The sequence below is a fragment of the Pocillopora damicornis genome, chromosome 6 (assembly GCF_964200805.1).
Source record: "Pocillopora damicornis chromosome 6, jaPocDami1.2, whole genome shotgun sequence".
In the NCBI taxonomy this organism is placed as follows: domain Eukaryota; kingdom Metazoa; phylum Cnidaria; class Anthozoa; order Scleractinia; family Pocilloporidae; genus Pocillopora; species Pocillopora damicornis.
Genome location: NC_142675.1, coordinates 7,712,411 through 7,737,500, shown reverse-complemented (window position 1 = coordinate 7,737,500; position 25,090 = coordinate 7,712,411). Strand labels below are relative to the sequence as shown.

Sequence of the window (25,090 nt, the reverse complement as noted above, 5' to 3'; positions counted from 1 at the left end):
AATAATTCGGCTGATTACCCACGAAATGCGTAGTTTGTTATGTACTTAAAAGTAAAACATTTAAAGTAAGTTTCAAATACTACGAAACCTCGCGATAAATCAAGAGTTAGAGAAGAAAACCTCTGCTTGAAAAGCAAGTCTCGGCTTACAATATTTAAAGATTGCGTAGAAGATTGAGAAATGCGAAGTTTTACTGTTAGTTTCGTTTGCGTAACCTCCTCAAAACTAATTACTATTTCCTGCATTAGCATGGTGCTGTCGCTAATGTAGATCACAGGACAGCCGTTAAGAAAATTTGGTCGCCACTGTCAAAGTGAAAAGAGCTTGTAGAAGCATGCAATCAGTATGTAAGCAAAAGCTTCCTGACTTTATCAGTTCAAGTCAGTTCAATAACCGCACAGCCATTCATGGCTGACTGACTAACAAACTTTCCAAAACTTTTTCTTGTTGCAGCATGATTTAAAGACATCCAGTACGAATAAAAAAGACTCAAATGATTACAGTCCTGTGGCTAAAAACGGAATTTGTTTAATCATAGCAGTAACACATAAACGATTTTACTTGCTGAAAACAAATTTTAAAAAGTTTTACTTATGTGTTAATCTCAAAACAAACAACTTTGCGGGGAAGTTGAAGACGAAAACTTCAATCCAGTTGTGTTCACGATCAAAACGCAAATACCTCTCAAATTTTTCTTCTAGCTTTGTTTCAAACGAAATATAAGAATTTTTTATGAACCACTCAATCAACTGGAAATTGATGACAAACTTAGAGACTCTGAGCGAGGCCAATTGATGACAGATCGAGACAGGAACGGCCAATATAAAAGCAGCAACGAAGAAAAACTTCTTCTGTATATGAACCCGTTTTCAGAAAAAAATACGTCCATTAGTCCGATAGAATCAGAGAAACAAAACTTTTTTCTTTTACCTCTTTAAAGTGCTCCATAATGGTCGAATGAGGCTAAATCAATTTCAAAATATCACTGGTTGCAAGTGATGATCACATAATAAACAAGCTTTCAATGTACAGTATGATCGTAAGCGTATAAAACTCCAGCTTTAGTGACAATGACAGAATTGAGTGAAGTAGCTATAAAAGGTGTAATTTGAGGCTCGGATGCTAAGTTAAGTTTTCCTTCATATCATTCACCAGAGCCAGAGTCTACCAAAGTATCATCGCAACGTAGAAATGATCCAAGACTACGCAACAACAGACCATGAATCAGTCCTTGTTGCACCCACAAGTCACGCATGCATGCATTCATAGGTAATTTCGATAATAATAGATTTACCACATCTCGAAAACATATTCTGGAACACTCACGGCTGGTGTTATTCCGTAAATTTGTCCAAGGTATAATGTCTCTTTGCAAATCCTTTCAAGAATGTAAGTTACCATGGATGCGGAGTAAGGAAAACATCACAGACAAAAATAATGATATCCAATAAAGAAATACCTGAGTCAGATCTCTGTGCCTCCTTTTTTATAATTCTTTCCTTCTTCTTTCTTTTTGTTTGGGTTCTTCCTAAAAAGCTGGAGCATAACAGCGAGAATAAATAAAAAAGTAACAATTTGCATCTCACCGAGTAAACTCTGTTGTATGAACAATTAAAGTCCTACTACCAAACGCATGACTTAAAGCGGAAACTGATTTCACAGGGAAAGTAGCCGTTTCTCATGATATTTTTATCGTTAAGTTTTGTTTGGTATCCAATAAGAATGGTATCTGCTGGAGGTCATTTTTTGTGATCACCTGGGCAGAATCACTCAAAGTAAGAGAAAAAATAGATTCACGGTTTTTGCATCACAAAAACTCTAGCATGATTGCCGACGAGATGCGTTCTATCATGTACCCAAAAGCAAAACATTTAAGGTAACCTACGAAGACTACGAAATCTACGACGAATCAAGAGTTAGAGAAGAAATATTTTGCTTTAAAAGCAAGTCTTGACTGTCATATACTTAACTGTCAAGATTGCGTAGGAAATCTAGAAATGAAAAGTTTTATTTTTAGTTTCGTTTGCATAACCTCCTCAAAACTAATTACGGTTTCCTGCATTAGCATGGAGCTGTCGCTAATGTAGATCACAGGACAGGCGTTAAGAAACTTTTCTCGCCACTGTAAGTGTAAAACAGAGCTATTTCGAAGAATGTAATCAGTATATAAGCAAAAGCTTCCTGATTTTATCAAATAACAGTCGCGAAAGACAGCCGGCTAAGTAAGCACAAAGCCATTCATGGCTGACGGACTTACAAACTTTCCAAAACTTTTTTTTTTGAAAAACGATTCAAAGATATCCAAAAAGAATAAGAAAGACTCGAATCATCAGAAGGAATTATATTTGACCGTAAAGGTAACACATAAACGATTTCACTTGCTGAAAACAAAGTCAAACTTTTACTGGTGTTATAATCTCAAAACAGACAACTTTGCGGGAAGTTGAATAAGAAAACTTCAATCCAGTTGTGTTCACGATCAAAACGCAAATACCTCTCACATTTTTCTTCCAGCTTTGTTTCAAATGAGCTGTAAGAGTTTTTATAAACTACTCAATCAACTTGAAAGTGATGACGAACTTAGAAGCTCAGAGCGAGGCCGGTTGGCGAAAGATGGAGACAGGAACTGCCAAATTAATGGCAGCCACGAGGAAATTTCTTCTGTATACGAACACATTCTCAGAACAAACATACGTTCATTAGTTGATCGAATCAGAAAGACAAAATTTTACTTTTGCCCTTTGGAAGTGCTCTATAAATAGTCGTATAAGGCTAATTCGATCTCAGTTAATCACTGGTTGCAATTGATGATCGTACAAGAAACAAGCTCAGATTAAATATGCAGTAGCATAATAATCGTCTAAAAACTCCAGAGTTAAGTTGGACGATGACAGAGCGAAGTAAAACAGTTATAGAAAGTGTAATTTAAGGCTCGGTTAATAAGTTATGCTTCTCACTTTTTCATTTACCAGAGCCAGAGTCTACCAAAGTATCATCGCAACGTAGAAATGATCCAAGACTACGCAACAACATACCCTGGATCAGTTCGTGTCGCACCCACAAGTCACGCATACACGCATTTATAAGTAATTTCCATAATAATAGATTCACAACATCTCGAAAACATTTTCGGGAACATTCACGGCTGATGTTTTTCCGCAAATTTGTCCAAGGTGTAATCTTCGCAAAGGTGTAAGGTACCTCGGACGCGGAGCAAAGAAAACGCACGTACCTCACAGACAACCGTAATTATGTCTAATGATGAAATACCCGAGTCAGATCTCTATGTCTCCTCTATAATTCTTCTTTCTTCTTTGTTCGTTTGGGTTCTTCCTAAATACCTTTTTGACTCTTAGATGTAACTCTCTTTGAAACAGTGAGAGTAGAAGCTCGAGATTTCTATCGCGTAATAGTTCAACGGTCAGGGCATAACAGTGAGAATAAATAAAACAAAAACGATTTGCAACTTACCGAGTAACTCTGCTGTGTGTAAAATTAAAGTTCTACTACAAAACGCATGACTTAAAGCAAAACTGATTTCACACGGAAAGCAGTTTTTCAAACTAGATGTTTTAATCGTTAAATTTTGTTTGGTATTCTAATAGATGATTATCTGCTGAAAGTCAATTTTCATGATCATCTGAGCAGAACCACAGCAAAATAACATCACATGAGTTTGCATATTCTAAACTCAAAAATGAATCCTTGTAGTGGTTCATCTGCAATCCATGGCTACATTTTAATTGATTATTTTCTCTCTTATATTTTTCCATCTCTGATAAAGATGAGTTGGCGCGGCATTTTTTTCAATCTTCGTGACAATACTTTCTAAATATAATTCGGCTTATTGCCCACAAAATGCGTTGATTGTTATATATCCAAAAGCAAAACATTTAAGGTAACTGACGAGGATTACGAAGTCTAACGATAAATCAAGAGTTAGAGAAGAAGACTTTTGCTTGAAAAACAACTCTCCTTTGCAATATACAAGGATTGCGTAAAGTTTCGTTTGCATAATCTCTTCAAAACTAATTACGGTTTCCTGCATTAACATGGTGCTGTCGCTAATTTAGATCGCAGGAAAGCCGTTAAAAAAATTTTGTCGCCTCTGTAAAAGTAAAACAGAGATATTTTGAAGCATGCAATCAGTATATAGGCAAGAGCTTCCTGATTTTATCAAATATCAGTCGCGAAAGTCTGCTAATTAAATAATCAAAAAGCCATTCAGGGCTGACTAACTTTCCAAACTTTCCAAAACTTTTACTTGTTGCGAAATGATTCAAAGACATCCAATAAAAAAAAAAGACTCAAATGATTAGATTCCTATAGTTAAGAGAGGAATTTTGTTTGACCGTAAAGGTGACACATAAATGATTTCACTTGCTGTAAACAAAGTTAAACTTTTGCTGATGTAGTAATCTCAAAAGAAACAACTTTGGGGTAAAGTTGAATACGAAAACTTCAATCCAGTTGAATTCACGATCAAAACGCAATTACCTCTCAAATTTTTCTTCCAGCTTTGTGTCAAATTAACTGAAAGTGATAACAAACTTAGAGACTCAGAGCGAGGCCGGTTGAAAACAGATCGAGACAGGAACGGCCAAATTAATGGCAGCCACAAGGAAATTTCCTCTGTATATGAACCCATTCTCAGAACAAACATACGCTCATTAGTTCGATCGAATCGGAGACAAAATTTTAATTTTGCCTCTTGGAAGTGCTCAATAATAGTCGTATGAGGCTAATTCAATCTCGATTAATCTTTGGTTGCAATTGATGTTCGTACAATAAACAAGCTTAAATAAATGTACAGTATGATCATAAGGGAATAAAACTCTAGTGTTAAGTCGGGCGATTACAGAACGAAGTAAAACAGTTATAGAAGGTGTATTTTAAGGCTCGAATAATTACTTAATTTTTCTCACTTTTTCATTTAACAGAGCCAGAGTCTACCCAATTTCTCTTGCAAATCTTCGCAAGGGTGTAAGCTCCCTTAGACACGAAGCATAGAAAACATTACAGACAACAGTAATGATATCTAATGATGAAATACCAAAGTCAGATCTCCAAGCCTCCTCTCTTTGCTTGGAAAGCAAGTCTCTTTTACAATATTTAAAGATTGCGTAGGAGATTGAGAAATGCAAAGTTTTATTTTCAGTTTCGTTAGCATAACCTCCTTAGAAAACTATTCACGGTTTCCTGCATTAACATGGAGCTGTCTTTAATGTAGATCACAGGAGAGCCGTTAAGAAAATTTTTTTGCCACTGTCAAAGTAAAAAAATAGCTTTGTCGAAACACGTAATCAGCATTTAGGCAAAACCTTCCTGACTTCATCAAATATCAGTCGCAAAACTTAGTTCAATAACCGCAAAGCCATTCATGGCTGGCTGACTTACAAACTTTCCAAAACTTTTTCTTGTCGCAACATGATTCAAAAACATCCAATACGAATAAAAAGACTTAAATGATTAGAGTCCTAAAGCTAAGAAAGAAATTATGTTTGACCGTAACGGTAACACATAAATGATTTCACATGTTGAAAACAAACTTTAAAAAGTTTTACTACTGTAATACTCTCAAAACAAACAACTTTGCGGAAAGTTGAAAAGGAAACCTTTAATCAGAACTTGAATGCCTCTAAAATTCCTGGTTCACACTTTTCGTGAATGAACTTTGAAAGTTCGTTCAGAACAAATCAGTTTGAAAGCGATCACAAAACTGAGAGCCAACCTGTTTCCCGTTTGTTGATCAGTCGACAATGGATCGAGACAGGAACGGCCAAAGTTAACGTTAGCCACGAAGATATTTTTCTGTATGTGCATGTACACATTTTCAAAGCAAGCATCTGTTATTCTTCCAGACAAATCAAAGAGATCAAATGTTATTTTTTCCTTTTCTACGTGTTCTATAATGGTCGTACACGGCTGTTTCAATCTCAGAATATCACTGGTTGATAATCGCATAATAACTCGGTAAGCTTTAAATTTACCGTATGATTATAAGAGTATTGAACTCCAGCTTAAGTTTAACAATGACAGAACCAAGTAAAATAGCGATAAAATGTTTCATTTAAGGCTCGAATATTAAAAAAAGTTTTCTCACCTTTCATCTACCAGAGCCACTGTGTACCAAAGTATAGTCGCAAGGTGGAAATGCTCTCTGACAACAACGTACCGCGAGTTAGTTTATGTAGCACTCACAAGTCACGCATGAATGCCAACATAATCAATTTCCATGGTAAAAGATACACAACATTTCGAAAGAATTTTCTGGAACATTCACAGCTGATGTTTTTCCGCGAACTTGAACAAGCTACTATTTGTTTTGTAAATCACTCCGAGCGAGTTGTTCTCCGGGGGGTGAGAAATTTCATTCTGTTTTTTAAAACGCCAGAGTTCAGAATTCATGGGTGTAAAAGCGGACTTGCTGATTGTTGCGAAGGCACGAATAAATGATGGTTTTTACTAAATCGGTTGGAATCTTGACCGGTATAAATTGGCGAGGCCATTATTATGGCTAGACAATCCTCCCTGGTCATCGAAAGATGATAAACTTAGGTAGAAGAAACGCATTTATTCGAAGTAGTCAGCTTCCAACCTAAAAGCGGTCCTTAACCTCATCACATTGACGATATTCACGTAAAACACGGCAAACGCTGCCAACATGAGGCGGACAAAGTTGATAAGGTGAATTGTTTGGAATTTAATTGACACAGAGCCACGGAATTGTAAAATAGGTATTTAGCAATATGAATCCAATCAACGGGAAACTCTTATTCGAATGTACCCGATGCCCATCTGATTGCCCTTTGATTCAGAGACATCAATTTTGTCGAAGTTCTCGTTGGGCTGAAAGCAAAACTTGGAATCCAAACATTGCCCCAAGCAATTGCAAAACTCACCAAAATTTGCATGTCAAACTTGATCCAAAAATAGAACTTGTTATACTGAAAAGCGGATACAACGTTACCTTTTGTTTTATTGGTGTAAAATCAAAGATATAACTGTATAAATCAAACACGAAATTCAAAACTTTAAATCTTTATACATTTACACGAATATATTTTCAAAGGCTTTAACATTTTTTTCCGGTCCAATAATTTGTTGTGTTCGTCTTCCATATGTGAGCTCACGAGACCTTGGTCATAGACTGTTTACCTCTGATGGTTTGAAAAGTCCATGCGATGCAATTACCTCCTCGTTTGCGAACAATTTTACTGGCCGACGCCAAAAGAGAATGTAGGCATGCCTTGACTGACCTTTGTTTCTTGCCACCCTAAAAATTGCTAGTTCCCAGTCTTTTTGCGCGGCCGAGGGTTTCGCGAGAGATTAGCACTATATTAACAAAGGGAACGATGAGAAACGAACGAAAATCTTTTTACACGCGGACCTCTCGAGCACTACCTAAATATCTAAAATAAGAGAGACAACTAAGAACGAGTCAGCCTCAGAATGGCATGGGATCATTCGCACTTTCCCAGCAGACAACATCATTTATACCCAGTGCAGGGCGAGTTACTAACGGGTCCATTCTTCCATCATACAAACCAAACACACCTCCTGTTGGAAAATCAGACACACCTTATCAGACGTGTGCGAAATTCGCATGACAATGTTACAAATCAGGTCTCGCCATTTTCAAAGGATTGGTAACACCATCCTCTGAGCAAAAATATGAAAGTTTATCACCTGTGGATGTTGTCGTATTCAGTCTTCCATCAAAAGATATATCTTATCAGAATTCTTGGTTTGTCGTATCGGTAACTATTTTTACGAGTTGTGACATATTTTGTCGATCAAGCAGGGCGAGTCCAAACACAAACTATGAGTAAAAATACCCAGCGATACTACACACCAAAACGTCTCATAAGTTATTGCCCAACTGCTTTATTTCATGGGCAAAAAGTGGGAAAAGCGACGCAAATAGAGAAGTGCAGCACGCGCAGCCAACCAATTAAACAAGTTTTTTTACAGTACAAAATAACCAAATGTACAATATCACAGGAACTTTTTTAATAGATTCGCGCGTTAATTGTACTCTACTTAGTACAATTGAAAAATAATGAGCAATAATTGGATGAGGTTGAGCATAATATCATAAATTAGCAATGCCTGGGTCTGAGTTATCTGCCGAAGCCGAAAGCCGAGGCAGATAACACAGATGCCAGGTTTGATAATTTATAATATCATGCTACAACCAAATTCAATAACTGATTTATCATTTATTTTTTGAAACAATTTGCTAAAGAAGAATCTTCTCTCTGATTTTGCAAGAGTTTGAGAACACTACACGGACGAAGGGCTTGGACACTAGGCAGAATTTAAACGCGACACGAGAAACCAATATCTGCTATTGTATATCAAATGTATGCTCTCGACCAATCAGTCTTCATAGTAAGTCTAACGTATAATAATTTTGCTTCCACGCGAAAGAAAGTACATACCACATGCAACCATAGTACATGTCACGGACCACTGATACTTCTACGAGGGATCAAAAATGGGATCTCAAGGTTGCAATTTACTTACCTGGTTGAGAAAAATATCATGGTATGTACAATTATTTACCAAAGCCGATAGCCAAGTTCAGTAATCGTTTTTTTCCTCTTTTTCATTTGATTAATGAGTTTCGTTTTCCACATCATTTCCCAAAATCACTCGTTGACAACTTAAGGTGATGTACCTTTTTCCTTCAGGCTGACAAGCGCACAACCACGCATGAGCAGAATATCATTGAAGGGAAATCGCATTTCCAAGAGATTACCTTTGAGAAACCATTATTTTCAAGGTATGCAGGCTCTTAGCCATAGGGAAGGAAGTATTTATCACAGATGATGTTGATAAATTGTACTCACCAGTATGAATATAAAGTATTCTGTCACCCTTAAATCGCCCTGGGTTGGTGTTCATCTCGTGTAGCATTCCTCTAATGGCTTTGACGTTGTACACGGGGTCCACCATAATTCCAGTTGTTCTGGATATCTCCACAATGTCCTCTTCATTAACAGATACAAAGATTTCAGGGTTCGTAAGAAGCGAATTCAAATGCAAATGGTTAAGAAAAATTTAAATCATGTTTTTATTTGGTAATCAAGCAATTTCGAATGTATTTTGGAATAAATCAGGAATAAATAAGCAATAAATTATAATAATTATGGATATAATTATCCATTATTATTGTCTTGCACAAACCTTTGGTAAAGAGGGGGGGAGGGGTGGGAGCAGGTAAACTTTGAGGTCTGAAACCTCATTGAGTGATCATTCCTTCTAAATTGTAAAACAGATACACTGATCGCTTGTTAACAGAGTACATATAATTTTAAGTTTCAGCCATAAAATTTCAGCTTTTAATTTGCACTGAAATAAATCAACATGCTGTCAGCCAGAGAGCATTCTGAAAACAAATTTTCCTTATTTGGCGTTAGTACAGGATCAGAAAGAAGTGAGGGGCAAACTTTTTTTCATATTTTCGAGTTTTGTAAAGGTTATTTACTAATAGATAGAAATAACTCTTTTCAACTTGCATGTCATTTCAGTACCTAAATAAGCAGGTTATTATTTAATATATTATGTAGAAGACAACAAGAAATCCATCCTTTTGGGCAAAGTCTATAAAAGTTGTATGACTCAAAAAGGAAAAAAAAGAGTGAAGAAAAGTTAGTGCGCTGCTGGGAGCTTACATCAATTTTTAAATTTTTTTTTTTTTTAATTTGCCTGACAGACATCTCCAAAAAGGAGGGACTGCTTGTAGTCTAATTATGAAGAAACCAAAATCTGCAAAATTATTTGAATAAACACCAACCTAACTCTTCTTCAGTGGATTTGCCATAGCCCTGTCCTTTGTATCCATCAATAATATCAATTAACTCTTCTGCTTGAACATCTAGTCCACCTATTTGAAGGTCTTCATTGATTTTCTGGTAAAAATATGCTGCATCATCACACACGTTTACTGCATGACACCTGTGAATAAATGACAATGATGTTACTATTAAAGGTCTCAATTAGTCTCCAGTGTTCAAAGAAAATAAGGGAAAATTCTAGAAAGATTTAAAGGCCTGTGAGAAATTCTCCAGAACCACAATCTCTTTGTCTGAAGTGTTAAGCATGTATAGCTTAGGTGGTTGCAGAAATTTTTCATCAGCCTATAGGTCAAGAGAATAAAGCTTTTTCATAACATTCATGAAATAGTTTGTCAGGGGTTCTTGAAAGGTGATATAGCATTTCAATGGAAACTATAACAAAATACTCTAATGTGATTGGTCATCATCAGCCCAATTTAAGCATAAATAGGACATTGTATGTGTCATATGCTTCTGTCTGAACAGTGTAATAGAACAGTAGATGCAACATGCCTGTATGAGTCGATAGCATATGTCATGTACACACCTTGTTATGAAAATGCACAACCAATACATCTAGTTTCTTTCTCAAATTTTTCATCATAGTTTTGATAAATTGGTAACAGGACTTAGTGTTAACATTAATATAACCGACTCCCACTTCACAGTCATCTGATTGTATTAATCACTTGTAAGATAACAGACCGAATTGAATTCCACACAGTCCTATTATTATTATTATTATTATTATTATTATTATTATTATTATTATTATTATTATTCCTAAGACCAGTAAATCCCTGGATGTAAATTTAATGAAAAAATTTTACAAAATCAAACCCTTTAGATGAAGAAAGGTAATGGTGGCAGTGGTGCCATAAATGATTGCAGAGTTCTGTATATGCAGGCCTCCTGAGATGCAAACAGCAAGAAGAAAAGAAGACAAAGAGTGCTGGTCAAACGACAAATCCTTGATGACTAAGTGGGGACAAGCCAGACTGGAAAATATTTGGCTCCTGGTCATAATGAACAGATTAGTCAGAGAAAGGGTCTATATGTCATGACCTTGAGCCAGATTTTTTCTTGTCCAGCCCTTCCACACAGTCAAGAAAGAAAATATCAATATTTTTATTCAGAGCTTACTTGAGTTTTGATCCTGTTAAATAGTTACCAATGGCAATTCCTGATGCACTTCCACCACTGCCAACTGTAACAACAATGTCATCAAAATTCTTCAGCACATTCTGAAACAAACAAAGCCAGCTTTTTGACAGATATCCAGAATAAAATATTTTAACAAACAGGCTTTTGTATGATCAGTGTTTAACTGCATTCATCACCTCTTGACCAGAAATGCACAAAATGAGCACACAATGCAGAAAAAGCTTGTACTTTTACCTGATCTATCATTTCTTGAAATGCTGTTAAGTAACCAAACATCCCCATGTAAGAGGAGCCTCCAACTTCAATCAGATAAGCTGATGAGCCCCGTTCTTTCCTGAAAAAAAAGCAAACAAAGTCAGTAGGAAGGAACTTCAACATCTACAAACATGCCTTGGCATACATGCTGGGTTTTCATTGAGAAACAGAAGTAGGTGAGGCAGGTAAGTAAGCAAGTAATTTGAGGAGAATACTCTCCATGTCTGGGTCAAAAATAACCTAGCCCATCAAAACTTAGTTCAAGAATTCTCCAATATCTGCTGCCTTCTTTACTCACTGCATAATAATTATAATAACAACTCTCTTGAGTTTTCCTAGCATTTCCCCAGAGTCATACAAAAGAGCAGAATCTATTGGTCTCCTGAGTGGTTTATATAACCTCCTGGCCAACAAGATACTTTTCTTAAAGAATGCTTTAAGTGGCCTTAAGAATGGTTGACCTGTTTTATTCATTCCTCTCATTCTTTTTCACCTTTCTTTTTCTTCACTCATAATTTATTAAACTATTTATTATTTGTTCATTCATATTGGGCTTCTTGTATCCAGTTGCTTTCAGATTGTGGCAGAAGACTGAAACAAAGCAGTAAATTATCAAACTAAGGGGAGAGGGAATGGGTCCAATCCATAATAGTCCATTTTACAGGTGTGTGCTTGGTTTCCAAGCCTTTCAACAGGAGTGAGGCTAAGGGTAACCATGTTATGATACAAACCTTGCTGCTTCTCAAATGTAAATTGCTTTGTTGTTAAGCTAACCAGGTACTGGTCTCTATCACAACAAGGTCACCTACAGCCTCACTTCAAATCAAAGGCTTGGCAACTAAATACACAACTGTAAAAAGGCCTAAACTTCTCAAGATTTCTGACATTCTGAGATAAGCACCTAAAAGGCTGCATTGTAGATATGGCTTAATTTTCAATTCCTTTAAGAGGAACCAACTTGAGAGCCAATAGCAGCTCCTGTAATATTTTTGCTTGCCTTCATGTTTTAGAAGATGTGCTAAGGTGGCGGCCATCATGATTTTCATCAGTTTACACCACAAAGATGGTACTGTTCAACTAAAATGTCCCATTGCAGTAAATTCGTGCAGTTTTTTTTAAACCTTTCAAGCAAGTTCTGCCGGTGAGATCTATCCCTGCAACTAAACCTGTTACTGGTAAATTAATACACAGTCAATTCCACTGTAAAATGGCTGCAACACAAATTTCTTCAAAAGAATTTCAATATTTTCATTGGCAATTATAATACAATGAGCTGGTCCATTACTGTCACTTAGTGACAGCTCTGTCTAAAAGTAAAGCCTAATGTCAGTTTGAGGTAGATTACTTTTAATGATTGCAACCATAGTGGTGCCAACTTACTAGGTTTTACAGTCCTCTGACCTTTCACTTACAATTTTTCAGACACTTTCTCCATCATTTGTTTAAGGCCAGATTTGTACTGAAGCTGAGGAACAACAATAATTTGACTTCCAACCAATTTGTTTAAAAACAGGTTTCCTTCACAACCAATATCTGTGGTCTGCATGAAAAAAAAAAAAGATCAAATGAAAGTTTCAATAAGTTTATTAACTTTCTCAGAGTTTCGCCATCTATGTAAGGCAAAATTGGTGCCTTTATTCTCTGAAATGAGCAACATTAGAGTAAAGATTGAACTTCTGTTAGCAGCCTATTATGCAGTTTTTTCTGTCTGGTTCAAATCTCAAAGAGACATCTGCTCAACTATAGTAACAGTGTAATTGTGAATCTTGTCATCTCATCTTCATACGAGTCCACTGTTCAATGCAATGTGAGGAGCTTCTATTTCCCAAACAGATTCCATCTTTTGCAAATAAAAAAAGCAAAGATTGTAGGTTTTGAGCTTGGTAAAGAAATATAGAAAGATGTTTTTTCATCTTGTTACAAGTGTGGGAAAAGAAAAAGTGCTGAGATTCCATGTTATTGTGTGTTTGTTGAGTTGTCGTTGGTAATAGATCACATGGACGCCACTCTTTGTCTGATTAATCATAACTTGTGCTAAGGGGTAACAGATCTTTGATCATGACTCAAGTTGCTTAAAATCTTCTGTATCAGTTCTTTCCTAAAAAGTCAAGAGTAAATCAAATACTTGCCTGTTCAGGACTTCTTAAGAACAGGTAACAATCCAAACCAAGTTGTCTTGCAGCAACTGCAGTGCTTCTGCAATGATTGGACTGGATTCCACCACATGTAAATATTGTGTCACACTTCTTATCCAGGGCATCAGCCAACAAAAACTCCAGCTTATGAACCTAAAACAATATTGGCATAGCTGAATGAGACAAGCACAATTTAAGGTTACTCAGCAGTTGAGGATGCGCTTAACCCTTTACACACTCAAATCAGTATACATATTCTCCATACTGTTCTGTATACATTTCCTAAAGTGCTGGCAAGGAGAATTTGTCTAACAATCAAGAGCTTCTTGAAGTAGGTGATTATTTGCCTTATTCGCATGACCTCAATATGCAATCCTGGCGTGATTTGTATGGAGAAATTAGATACTAGTCACTGAAAGGGTTAGTAAGAAAAATATATGAGATGACTTTGACCACAGGTACAGACGCAACTGAAGCTACGCATTTCCATATAGTTTTGGTCACTTTACTCAGATAATTGCAAGGTAATATTACATTACTCTCATTTGCATTAGAACTGCTATACTCTCTTTTGCATTTGTTTTAGCTTGACATCAGCTTCCACATTGCAATATTTTCAAACAATAGTGCTCATTCACAAATTTTCATTGCTCACATGCAAAATTCTAAGTTGAACCATCTTCAGCTGTCTCTTGATTGAGACCCTCAGCTATACAAAAAATATCATAAGCTGTAAAGACTTAAATTTGAGAGAATAAAAACTTGAAAACCAAAGTAGCAGTCACTGTAAAAAAAATGTCTGTACTCTCAAAAAAGGCTGGCAAAAATGTAACCGCTGTGGCCTTCCTCTCTCTTTGGTGTGAGCAGTTTAATTAGTAAATTACATAATTATTATTTATTCAAATAAATGCTACCCTTGAATAAATGCAGCATGATGATGTGATCAATGCTTCAATCACAGTTGAAAATTTTGAGTGAATCAAACACATCCTTTTGAATGTACCAGTTCTGTTGCAAAATTGGGAATTTTAGAATGATATAAACAATACTCTTAGACAAGCACTAAAACATTTTTCTGTTTTTTAAAATTAAAATGGTCAGTTACCATACTACTGTCTGCAAGAAACAAATTGGATAATTAATAAACACTGCCCTTGTATAAATGTCACTGTAGAAAAAACACCACCCTAGAATAAATGCCAAACTCAAATCATGAAAAATTTAATAAACTCCACTGTGTTTGAGTAAATATGGTAAGTGTCATCTTCCACTGACTAGCACAGTCAGTGGATGCCAAACAAACTGTTGTCTTGTTTTCCTACTGAACATAAAAAAGAGTTCTTCTTTAAACCACAGGCATTCCAAATAAATTGTGCAACCTCTTGCCTGGATCTCCTGTGACTGCACCAACCTCTAAGGTTCATCTTACTAAGCTCACTTGTTTTTCATGAAGTTAATGCCACATCTTAATATTAATTTTATTAATTAAAAATGTTGATCAAGAACTGACTTTCTGAGATGTGTACCTTGTTCCAGACAGAATGCTTCCTGTCATGTCATCCCTTTTAATAAATAATGAAAACTCTTTTGGGAGACTGGGAAGATTCCACTGATGTGTTGGAGTATCACACTGAGCAAGCTACAAAACAAAAATACTTAAAGTTCGATCAGAACCACTTAAAAGAGAATAGATTAAAATTGTATATGTTCAGATCTGCAATAGATCTTTCCTAGTTAACATAAATTCTTCCATGGCCTACAGAAATGTTTAAGATCCAAGTGCCAGAGGTTTTAGATAATAAACTTGATATTACTTTCAGAACCACTTAAAAGAGAACAGATTAAAATTGTATATGTTCCAATGTACAATAGATCTTTCCTTGTTAACAAAAACTCTTCCATGGCCTACAAAAATGTTTAAGTTCCAAGTACCAGAGTTTTTAGATAATAAACTTGATATCACTTTCAGAACCACTTATAAGAGAACAGATTAAAATTGTACATGTTTCGATCTACAATCATCGGCAGAAATATTGGACAAGATGGCGGCCGTTCTTGCGCATTTCGTCTATAATGGCGTCCAAATAATATAAGAAACTGTATGGAAATTTGTAAAATTCAAAAATATGACAATCAGGAGCTCATGGTCCCGTTTGCTCTCGATCGAGACATATTCAGTACTGATTCTGCTATTCATCAAACCTCACAGGGACTCGATAAATAAAAACCACTTACTTCCCGAGCCAGTTCTTTTGTCATTGATCATTGACCTAGGTCGCCATACAGTTCTTCAAAATCCGTCGTTCTCCATCCCAAACACTCGCCTATTGCAGGAAAGTGCATCAATAAAGTCAACTGCTCTCGATCGAATTGACTGCTACAGAGTTCGAAGCGTCCAAATATCCTGTAAAATTGCCATTTCCTCCCATCGAAAAACTTCCCAACGCGCCAGAATATCCCTTATTTTCCATGTTGAGTAAGTGACAAGACGCCATGTTGAAAACTATGACTGAAATAGTTAAACACGAGCAACGCTGATCTTCGAATCGTCGGCCATATTTGTTTATGTTCTTGCAGGGAAATAAATTAGTTCTCAGGTCCTTTTCGGAATAAAAATATGCCAGGCATTGAATGCAAATTCAGTAGTCTTAGCGCGAAAATTAAATTAAAGCAAATCAAAATTCTGACATCATGTCATCGCTCTGCCACGAAAATCACAAAGATTTACTTGCAGGTCTTCTTTTCTTTTTCTTTTCATCAAATAGAAGATCTGTGGTGCTCAAATTGTATAACTCATGGTATGAAACACTTTTCTTTGCAGATCGGGCCGTGATAGCCGCCATATTGAATTCTCTTGCTATTCTATTGTTCCGGAGTGTAATACGATATACCGCTGATAATTGTTAGCGGGCTCGAAATGTTCTTGATTTCTGGCGATGAGATCTTTCCTTGTTAATATAAATTCTCCCATGGCCTACAAAAATGTTTAAGATCCAAGTAACAGAGGTTTTAGATGATAAACTGGATATTACTTTTCCTTTTGTTCTACTAGTGAGAAGTTAGTCAGTCACATGCTGACCACATATGAATGTTGTGCCGCGTAGCACTGGGAACACAAATGGTGAAACAGAGAATTAACTCTGAAGTGTAAATTAAAGTGCTATTTAAACCCATGAATAACCCACAGGGCGTTAGCCCTAATAAAGGGAAACAGGGAACCACACGAGGCAAAGAAAAAATCTTTTGACCTCGGTGGGAATCGAACCCACGACCTCCGGATTAGATCTACCGTTACTCTGCCGACTGAGCTACGAGGTCGCACAGAGAAAGTCGGGGACGATTTAGGATGGTGAATCGCGGCGAAGAGAAAGTAAGGGTACATATGAATGTTGTGCCGCGTAGCACTGGGAACACAAATGGTGAAACAGAGAATTAACTCTGAAGTGTAAATTAAAGTGTGAAGTGTAAATTAAAGTGCTATTTAAACCCTACACTTCAGAGTTAATTCTCTGTTTCACCATTTGTGTTCCCAGTGCTACGCGGCACAACATTCATATGTACCCTTACTTTCTCTTCGCCGCGATTCACCATCCTAAATCGTCCCCGACTTTCTCTGTGCGACCTCGTAGCTCAGTCGGCAGAGTAACGGTAGATCTAATCCGGAGGTCGTGGGTTCGATTCCCACCGAGGTCAAAAGATTTTTTCTTTGCCTCGTGTGGTTCCCTGTTTCCCTTTATTAGGGCTAACGCCCTGTGGGTTATTCATGGGTTTAAATAGCACTTTAATTTACACTTCAGAGTTAATTCTCTGTTTCACCACACATGCTGACCACAGACCAGTACATTGGACTCTGTCCATAAATGCTCAGAACAAGAATAAGGGGGTGTACGTCTTAGATACATTTTTTACATTTTTCCGGGGAAGAATGCCTCCTTACATACCCACCCTACCCCGTTCTCAGAAAGGTGATGGCCTAGCGCGGTATCACACTCGATGGATATGTGGTCGAACATTTCACCCTTTACCAGAAGTTAAACTTGAGAACTCTGAGTAAAGCTTTTTTTATATTACCTTACCTTAACGTAGTATCGTGGAATATTTTTGTGCTTGGAGGCCCATTTTGGGGGCTCGTAGTGGTGAAGTTGAGTTAGCTTATTTATGCCACAATGAAGATTCCTACTCATTTTCGAAGTAAGTTGACACTAACAGCCGAAGTTCAATAACCAAAATCATGCCATATATTGAAAAATTCGGTCAAAAATTTATATGATTTTGCAACATTTTGTCGATGTTTGTTATCGACTTTAATTGATGTCAGCAGACTTTGAGAGACAAAATATATATCATGTAGCAAAGCCTCAAAATTCTATCATCCTTCTCATCGAGCTTGAGGTGCCAGTAGTAAAGAGTTCCGTAACTTGTTATCATCCTCATGTTAGAATATGGCTTAATTCATCTAGGGGAGGGGGGAAGGTGCCTTCCCTCCCCCTGTCTTTTCTCAGATAATTCTTTTTAAGGATATTACATAAAAATCTTATAATTCAGATTTACGAAAACGCGCGATTACGAGGAATCTTTACATGCATAGTGTAAATTTTTTCCAGCGCCAGCTAATCCTTTCTAAAGTCCGTTCCTTCTCACCCGAACCCGCTATACGTGAAAAAAAGAGCAACGGTATAAGCTAATTCACGTAAGGTGCACAGAAATGTTTACCAGCCCTACTCCCAGCGTACCTCCTTATAGACACTTACAACGCCCCTGTGTCATGATCTTTTAAATTTGCTGAAAACTAAGTGGTTGGTTTCTGATCTCAATAATGCGCGGCTCCTTTAAATCAGTCGCCCAATAAGTTTAGCTGAAAGATCAAGCGATCTGACGTTATTTTACACAGCATGTCAAACAAAGAAATTCATCGTACCCATTTTCTCTGTACTAAACCCTTTAACTCCTATGAGTGACCAAGACAGAACTTCTCCTGACAATATCAATACAATATCAATACAATATCAATACAATATCAATACAATATCAATACAATATCAATGCAATATCAATACAATATCAATACAATATCAATGCAATATCAATGCAGTATCAATACAATATCAATACAATATCAATACAATATCAAACAGACAAGCGATGAGAATAAAGAAAAGTATCAATTAAGGAATTATTAGTTGAAACAATACCCAATTCTCCGTACTAACTTCATAAGAATTTGGTGGCAAACAGTAAGGAGAATTAATAATGAGATCTTGTGAGTAAAAGGGTTGGCGGATCAGACACATCTTCAAATGTTAACCCTTTACAACCTAACATCAATATGTATATTCTCCATACTGTTAGCTAAACATTTCCTAAGGTTCTGAAAAGGAGAATTTGTTTAACAATCAAGAGTTTCTGAAATTGGTGATCACTTGCCTAATTCTCATGACTTTTGACTTTGATTCAGTTGTGACACTGTAAGGAGAAATTATGCACCAGTCCCTCATAGCTTGAATCCTACGCATCGCAGTGTGTTCACCAGACTTCGTAAAACGTATCAGACAAAACTTGCCTTTTTTTAAAGTGTTTTTGTTCTTTGTTGAACTGCTCGTGGTCTCCACCCCACCAGCTATAGATCACAAGTTTTCCTACATTAAAAACATTTACGGGAAAAAAAAGCAAATCTGTTTTCTACTTTGAAGTCAATTAGTCAGTTTGAGCAATCAGCTGCGCTTCAGGAGTGCAAAAGCTTTTGAATAGTGAGTTGTTTGTTACCTTAAATTTTGCATAGCTAAAAGCCCCCAGGGTAGAATACATTGTGTTGTGCCAGCGGAAAATGGTTGACTGTTCAAGACAACTTATTTGACGGAAACTGTTAATTGCAACTCTATTGTGTGGTCTTCTTCGTTTTTATTCTTTCAGCTTGGTCCTGACGCAATTATATTTCTCTATTATGTTTCTTCAATTGCGGTTGAACTCATTTTTTTGAAATTATAACCTCGAGGCTATTTCACAGGCGACCGTGAAATAATTTCTTTAGGAGCAGACGTCTGTTTTTAGTTCGGTAGGATTTTTGTCTTGTTTATCGGGAAATGAATGTGCATGTTAGATGTTAAAGTGTTTATGAAAACAGAAAACTATTCACAGTCTTCGCACGGAAATCTGGGACCCGCAGATCCAACTGCAAGGACTAATAGGACTCGATCTAGTCTGTAATATTGTGGAAAATCGTACTTCAGCTCTTACGAGAAAAAAGCTTTTACAAGCCGAGATTAAGACAAGGTTTTGTCAGGTAATTACAAAAAATGAAAAAGTTTTCTGTCGCAAACGTTCCGCCTCGCTTTGATTTGAGTCAGTTACCAAACGCTGGAGAGGAGGGTGATTCTCACCTGTTTTGCCACGGAAAAACAGCAAAACTATACTCGAGAATAGTAGGTTTTCAAGACGAAAAACAGGTCAGTACATCACGGAAAAGAAAACTAGAAACAAAACAACAAAGCCTTCCTGAATAAAACCCAAAAGCTTGTATTTATTTGAAGTAATGATCGACTTTGGAATTTCTAATTGTGTTGTCTACCAGCACTACTCATAATAATTTGCTTGACTGAACATGGCTTCACAGTCGAAAATTAAGTTTATTCTCTGCAAAGACATGAAAAAAAACCCACAGAACGCTTTGAAGACACTATGTAAATTTGACAACTCTTTTTGGATCAACTTTCATCATAGAGATACAGTATTTTTGGTAAAAGCAACAGACCGCACTTTCTATTGGTTTACCGGAAGGATAACCCACTTGGCAAGTTGAGAGAACACTCGAAATTAATGACACAGGATGCAGCAATCGAGCGAGTAGGAACGAGGAGGATTCAAGGATTTCCAAAGCAATTTATTGTAAATGCGAACCAACAGCAATACAGCAGGGAAATTATATCAGAAAGAAAACCAAAATAGAGTAAACGGAAGTAAAATAAAATGGTATAAAACAAACGGGAACAACTAACAGGTGTTACCAAGAAAAATGATACAAAATAAATTAATGTTTTACATGCAATAAAGGAATATAAACTTGAAAAATTATAGTACAAGCTGCAGAACCGATTTAACGCTCAATTCACCAGAACCAAGGAAGTATGTTAACAACAAAACAATAACTAAAAGAAAGGAAAGGAAAAGCTAGAAAAGAAAAGAAAAGGCTCTTGAAAATACGAGGACGTAATAAATTACAACCTGTTTAATATGAAAAAACAAAACACAAATTGTGCAGAAAACATGAACAGGAAAGGCGCATTTTGAACACAACAATAGACCTGATGTGGTGCATGGTCACACAACTGAAATTTCAGAACCAATGGGAAAATTACTCGACGCGTGTTGGACAAGCGATTCGTGTGAACGATAAAGTGTATGGCTGAAAATGATTTTTCCACTGGCATTCACTAAAGTCTAAACCAACTTTTTAAGAACTTTTGAGGGATTTTTTTTTTGCTTTTCCTTTTTCTCCTGTTCTTGTCTTTTTGTTGCAGTTGCTACTTTCTACTGGGCTTGCTTTCAACTCAAGAATTTTCGAGAAAGCATCGTCCTAACGGGAAATTCTTAACACGGGATGAAGAGGGAAATTCTCCTCTGACCTTTCACTCTAGTTTCTAAGCGTTTCTGTATATATTTCAAACTCAAGCAGGGAAGGCAAGGGTGATCCTTCTTCCTGTATTATATACACAGGCCCTCAATTAACCTAATTACGCTCCATAGCAGTTGGTACAAAATGTTCGTTATTGTATTTAGTATTTAAATTAAGCTTGTGATATGATTGTTTGAAATTGAAATTAACATCGCATATTATTTATTGGGAATACAGTATAATCATTTTTCAGAGCATTCTAAAAGGGTTTAAAGCGAAGCGAGGCATAGTATTGTATAAGTCACCATGTAAGTAAAGTATACTAACCAATTGTTAAGTTCGTATTAACTTTTAACGTCTTTGAACTGGTTACTCATTACGGTGGCACTACAAGAAACACTAGCAAACCGTTTTTTAGCTTGAAAAAAAATTGTGTAGATATTTGGTGTATTCAGGACGGAGTGGACCATTGAAAATCAAGGCAGAAAACATATCATCCCAAGGCTAAGCTATCCAAAAAGTAATCCTAAGAGCAGACTGGAACATAGCTGGGATATACTTGAGTATTTTTAACCATCCAAAGAGTAACCTGTAATGCCTAAATACTTAAAAACATTCGAGAGAACTTTAGTGTACTAAAATTGTTTAAATCGTTTACCCCTCCCCTCCCTTTATTCATGCAGTCCACCCCTTGGCATCCGATATATATATTATCAAAGACTGTGCAATTGTCACCTCATGTCACTCTGTTAGTTTGGCAATCATAGGTGACGTCTAAACCCAACTGATAACATTCGCGATTAAAGAACGTGAGCTAAAACAAGAAACTACCGAAACGCCCGCAACACACAAAGCTGGCGCCTTACCACATTTTCCCTCAGATGAAAATTGAATTGCTAACTGCAGAATGCGTGATATTAGGGTAAAAGAATCCGGCGTCATTTCTTCGTTAATTTTAATCTCAGCGCGTTGGTCCCCCTATGAATTAGAGCCAATCAAAAGCGCGCCTTCAGTAAATAACCTACTTGCGAATCTTACACCCAATACATATAAATTTCTACTCGAACTTACTTTTGGTTGTAAAAGCCTTCCTTCGAATAAAAAGGAAGGAGCTTCTTTTCTTCCTTTAATCTATTTGACTGAACTCTGTATTCGTTTAGAACCGCCCTACGGCGCAACTCAGTAGATTTAACGGAGACCTTTCCCAATCTTTGCCGGTCTGCCTCGACCACTCTTTTGTATCTCTTGCTATCTATTATGCGTAATTCGCAAATGCCAATATAATCCCTTAAAGAGTTGTGAGGGATACCAAATCGCACCATGACTTGTGTTTCTTGACCATAATATCCAGAACTGCCTGATATCTCCGATGGATCCCTTGCAAATTGGATCCCGTAATTAATACTGAAATAGAACGACAGAAATTTAATATCAGTATAAACAGATATTTGTCATTTTAAAAAAGCGCAATTATTTTGTGAGGTCTATCATCTTACAACCAAGAAATAAATAGGTGTGATGATGAATTTCTTTTATCAGTAAAAAAGAAGTTGAATTTTTGAAATACTAATGACGTAAATACGTAGACGGCGTCGTGAGCATTATCCCGTCCTTCGTTTCACTGCTGCAATAAACAAAAAGTTTCCACTCATTTTGAAAATTGTTGCTAAAATAGATGATACAGTCCCTTCAAGTCACCACGGCCACTTTAATCGATCAAAATGGAAAGGTAATAGATAATTTCAAATTGATCATGGTGTGTGTGTGTGTGTGTGTGGTGGGGGGAGGGGGGAGGGTAGTTTCGTGACTTCATGATTGGCCATTTTCGTGGTGTTGAATTGTGATTAAGGGGTGGGGAGCAATTCGGGATGTGCCCAGATACCCTGACGAAATGCGGCCAATCGGACCAAAAAAGAACATAATCGTTTTGTAATTTTGCGCGCTAACATTGAAACCTAGTTCAACCTTTAAAACCCGATTGTTTCATTTAGCTGAATATCAAAGTCAAGTGTTCAGTAAATAACCTTCATAATAAACTATGAGGTGATAGGAGAGTGTTACCTACCGCAGCTTTGATATACTTGGCTTAAGTTCAAATTTTCAGTTAGTCTGAACAGAGTGAACAGAGGAGATTGGTTACAAAGGCCGGCAAGCATCAAAGGAGCAAACAAAGATTCCAAGATTTATGCAGAAAGGTCCATGACCGTGCACAATCTTCAAACACTATGTATGAATTACGTAACCGAAACGTTTCTATTGGTTAGTTCCTCAGTCAGTATTAAACAACAATTATGTATTGTGCACGGTCAAGACCGAAAAACCGAGCAAAAAATACAGCAAAGAACTTTCTCGGGTTTCATAACCATTCCTCTCTATTCACTATGGTCTGAAGTGTCAGCGGTCTTCTGGTTTGTAACCTTCAGGAGGGTCTCAATGGGGTTAACCGTTAGCTGTAAAACTGGCAAAAAATTTAGCCGCTAGCAGCAAAAATTGGAAAATTTTAACCGTTAGGCGTAAAAAATGTTAACCGTAAAAAGATTTAGCCACAAAAGTGAAAGTCTTAAGATCTCTTGTCAAGACTTTTTTCTGTCTTGTCTTGTGGCTTGGTAGTACGGGAAGAGCCGCGAGATTTAAGCAGTAAGCTATGTTTGTCTTCAATTGTTATAATACCTTTTTCCATCCTGAAATGGTCTTAGGACCTTAAATATGTATAACAGAAACGAAAGTAAAATTTTAGCTTTTCAACCGTCTTTATACCGTTGCGTATGCTCCGTATCCAGGTGCTGCTTTGTAGTTCGCCCTAGGCCCCCAAAAGGTTAATCGTGATTAATTGAAAAAAGTTTCGTGAATCGTGATCTAAGTATGCTCCGTGAAATGTGTGGTGTGTGTGTGTACACGGAGAGGGGGAAGTCCATCTGAAAGTGACGGAGCGATCGTCGTACTTAAGGGGTCATAATTGGTGATTTGGTGATGAAACGACCACCGCTAGAATTGTTCTGGTACTGATGTGAACAGAAAAAAACATTATGGCTTTAGCTCTAAAAATTGGTACCTCTTACTGGTGTCTGTTAGGGCCTGGTCTTCTTCTAAAATTTCGGACGACTACCCCCGCACTCCCGTAACTTTTATGTGGGAATATTCCACACCTCCATTCCTGGGTTGCTCAATTTTTTTGCGATGTGCTACACTATTTCCTTCTCACAAAAAAGTAATGCTAGAAAACTTCTTGAGAGATCGGCATAAAAATATAAACGTGTACAGTCCGTTGCAGTGAAAACAGCCGGGATCGGCGGATTTGTATACCCCTATTCAACCCTCGTTCACGACTCACGTCTAATTCAACTCTTTTTTCACGGGCGACATTTAGTAAAATATTGCCTACAATTTGCGTGTGAAAATATCTTAAAATTGGGAGTGCAAAAAAATAAAAGCTTTAATCACGTTTCGCAGGAATATGAGCAGCCTCAATTACACTAGTTACGATTCACGTGGAAAGAGTAAATAAACCTCAATTCTGTCATACTAACTAAATAACATCTTAGCGCTAACGTTTGAACTGTTCAAAGTTCTCAGATATTTCGCCTTCCCTGTATCACTTGATCACGAGTGTCAAAATATTACTGAAATAGCAGTATCTAACCTGTTGTCAGTGTTCGCCTTTCGTTTCGAAACCTTGCACTCCTTCGCGGCGGGAATCTCAGAAGCCAAAACTACGTCAACGAGGCTGGAGTTGATACAGTTGCAGACATTTACCGACCCTCCACAAAAATTGCATCGAAATGGGCAATCTATTAAAGCACCCGTGACACTAATTTTTTTTGGCATAACTATTTATTTTGTCATATGTTCAAACCAATTCCGATTTAAGAAAAATTTCAGAAAACTTAAAACTCAGTCTTATCGGGCCCTAAAGGGCTATTATGTTGTCTTAAAAGTGACCTGTGGACTGGTAACGAATCGGCAGGTGATGACGTACAACACTGTGAAAACTTTCAGTTCACCCACAAATCTCTCACATCTCTTGTAATCTTTGTATCAGTCAGCGTTGAAATACTCTTGAAATTATGTCCGATAGCGATGAATAC

General features: G+C 36.9%; 2 protein-coding genes across 2 annotated transcripts in view; both read right to left on the bottom strand.

The window, feature by feature from the left end:
* LOC149043727 (tyrosine-protein phosphatase Lar-like) overlaps window positions 1-25,090 on the bottom strand; it is a 138,147-nt gene that overhangs the window by 15,902 nt on the left and 97,155 nt on the right. The window lies entirely within an intron of this gene.
* LOC149043734 (uncharacterized) lies at window positions 6,962-17,699 on the bottom strand. The gene is made up of 9 exons (XM_089210696.1): window positions 17,473-17,699; window positions 14,907-15,035; window positions 13,391-13,549; window positions 12,674-12,801; window positions 11,241-11,340; window positions 10,986-11,086; window positions 9,803-9,963; window positions 8,856-8,996; window positions 6,962-7,560 (listed from the first exon to the last, which is right to left on the bottom strand). Exons 1-9 carry the CDS (start codon window positions 17,578-17,580, stop codon window positions 7,448-7,450), a joined length of 1,140 nt encoding a protein of 379 aa, XP_089066822.1. The 5' UTR covers window positions 17,581-17,699; the 3' UTR covers window positions 6,962-7,447.

Bases quoted from the DNA above. Each gene is read 5' to 3' on its own strand.
- LOC149043734 (XM_089210696.1), bottom strand. From the start codon at position 17,580: ATGAGTAGGAATCTTCATTGTGGCATAAATAAGCTAACTCAACTTCAC. The intron at 12,802-13,390 runs GCAAGTATTTGA...TTTTTCATGCAG, and splicing joins TCTTAAGAAGTCCTGAACAG to ACCACAGATATTGGTTGTGA. The intron at 9,964-10,985 runs GTAAGCTCTGAA...ATTTATTCACAG, and splicing joins TTAACAGGATCAAAACTCAA to GTGTCATGCAGTAAACGTGT.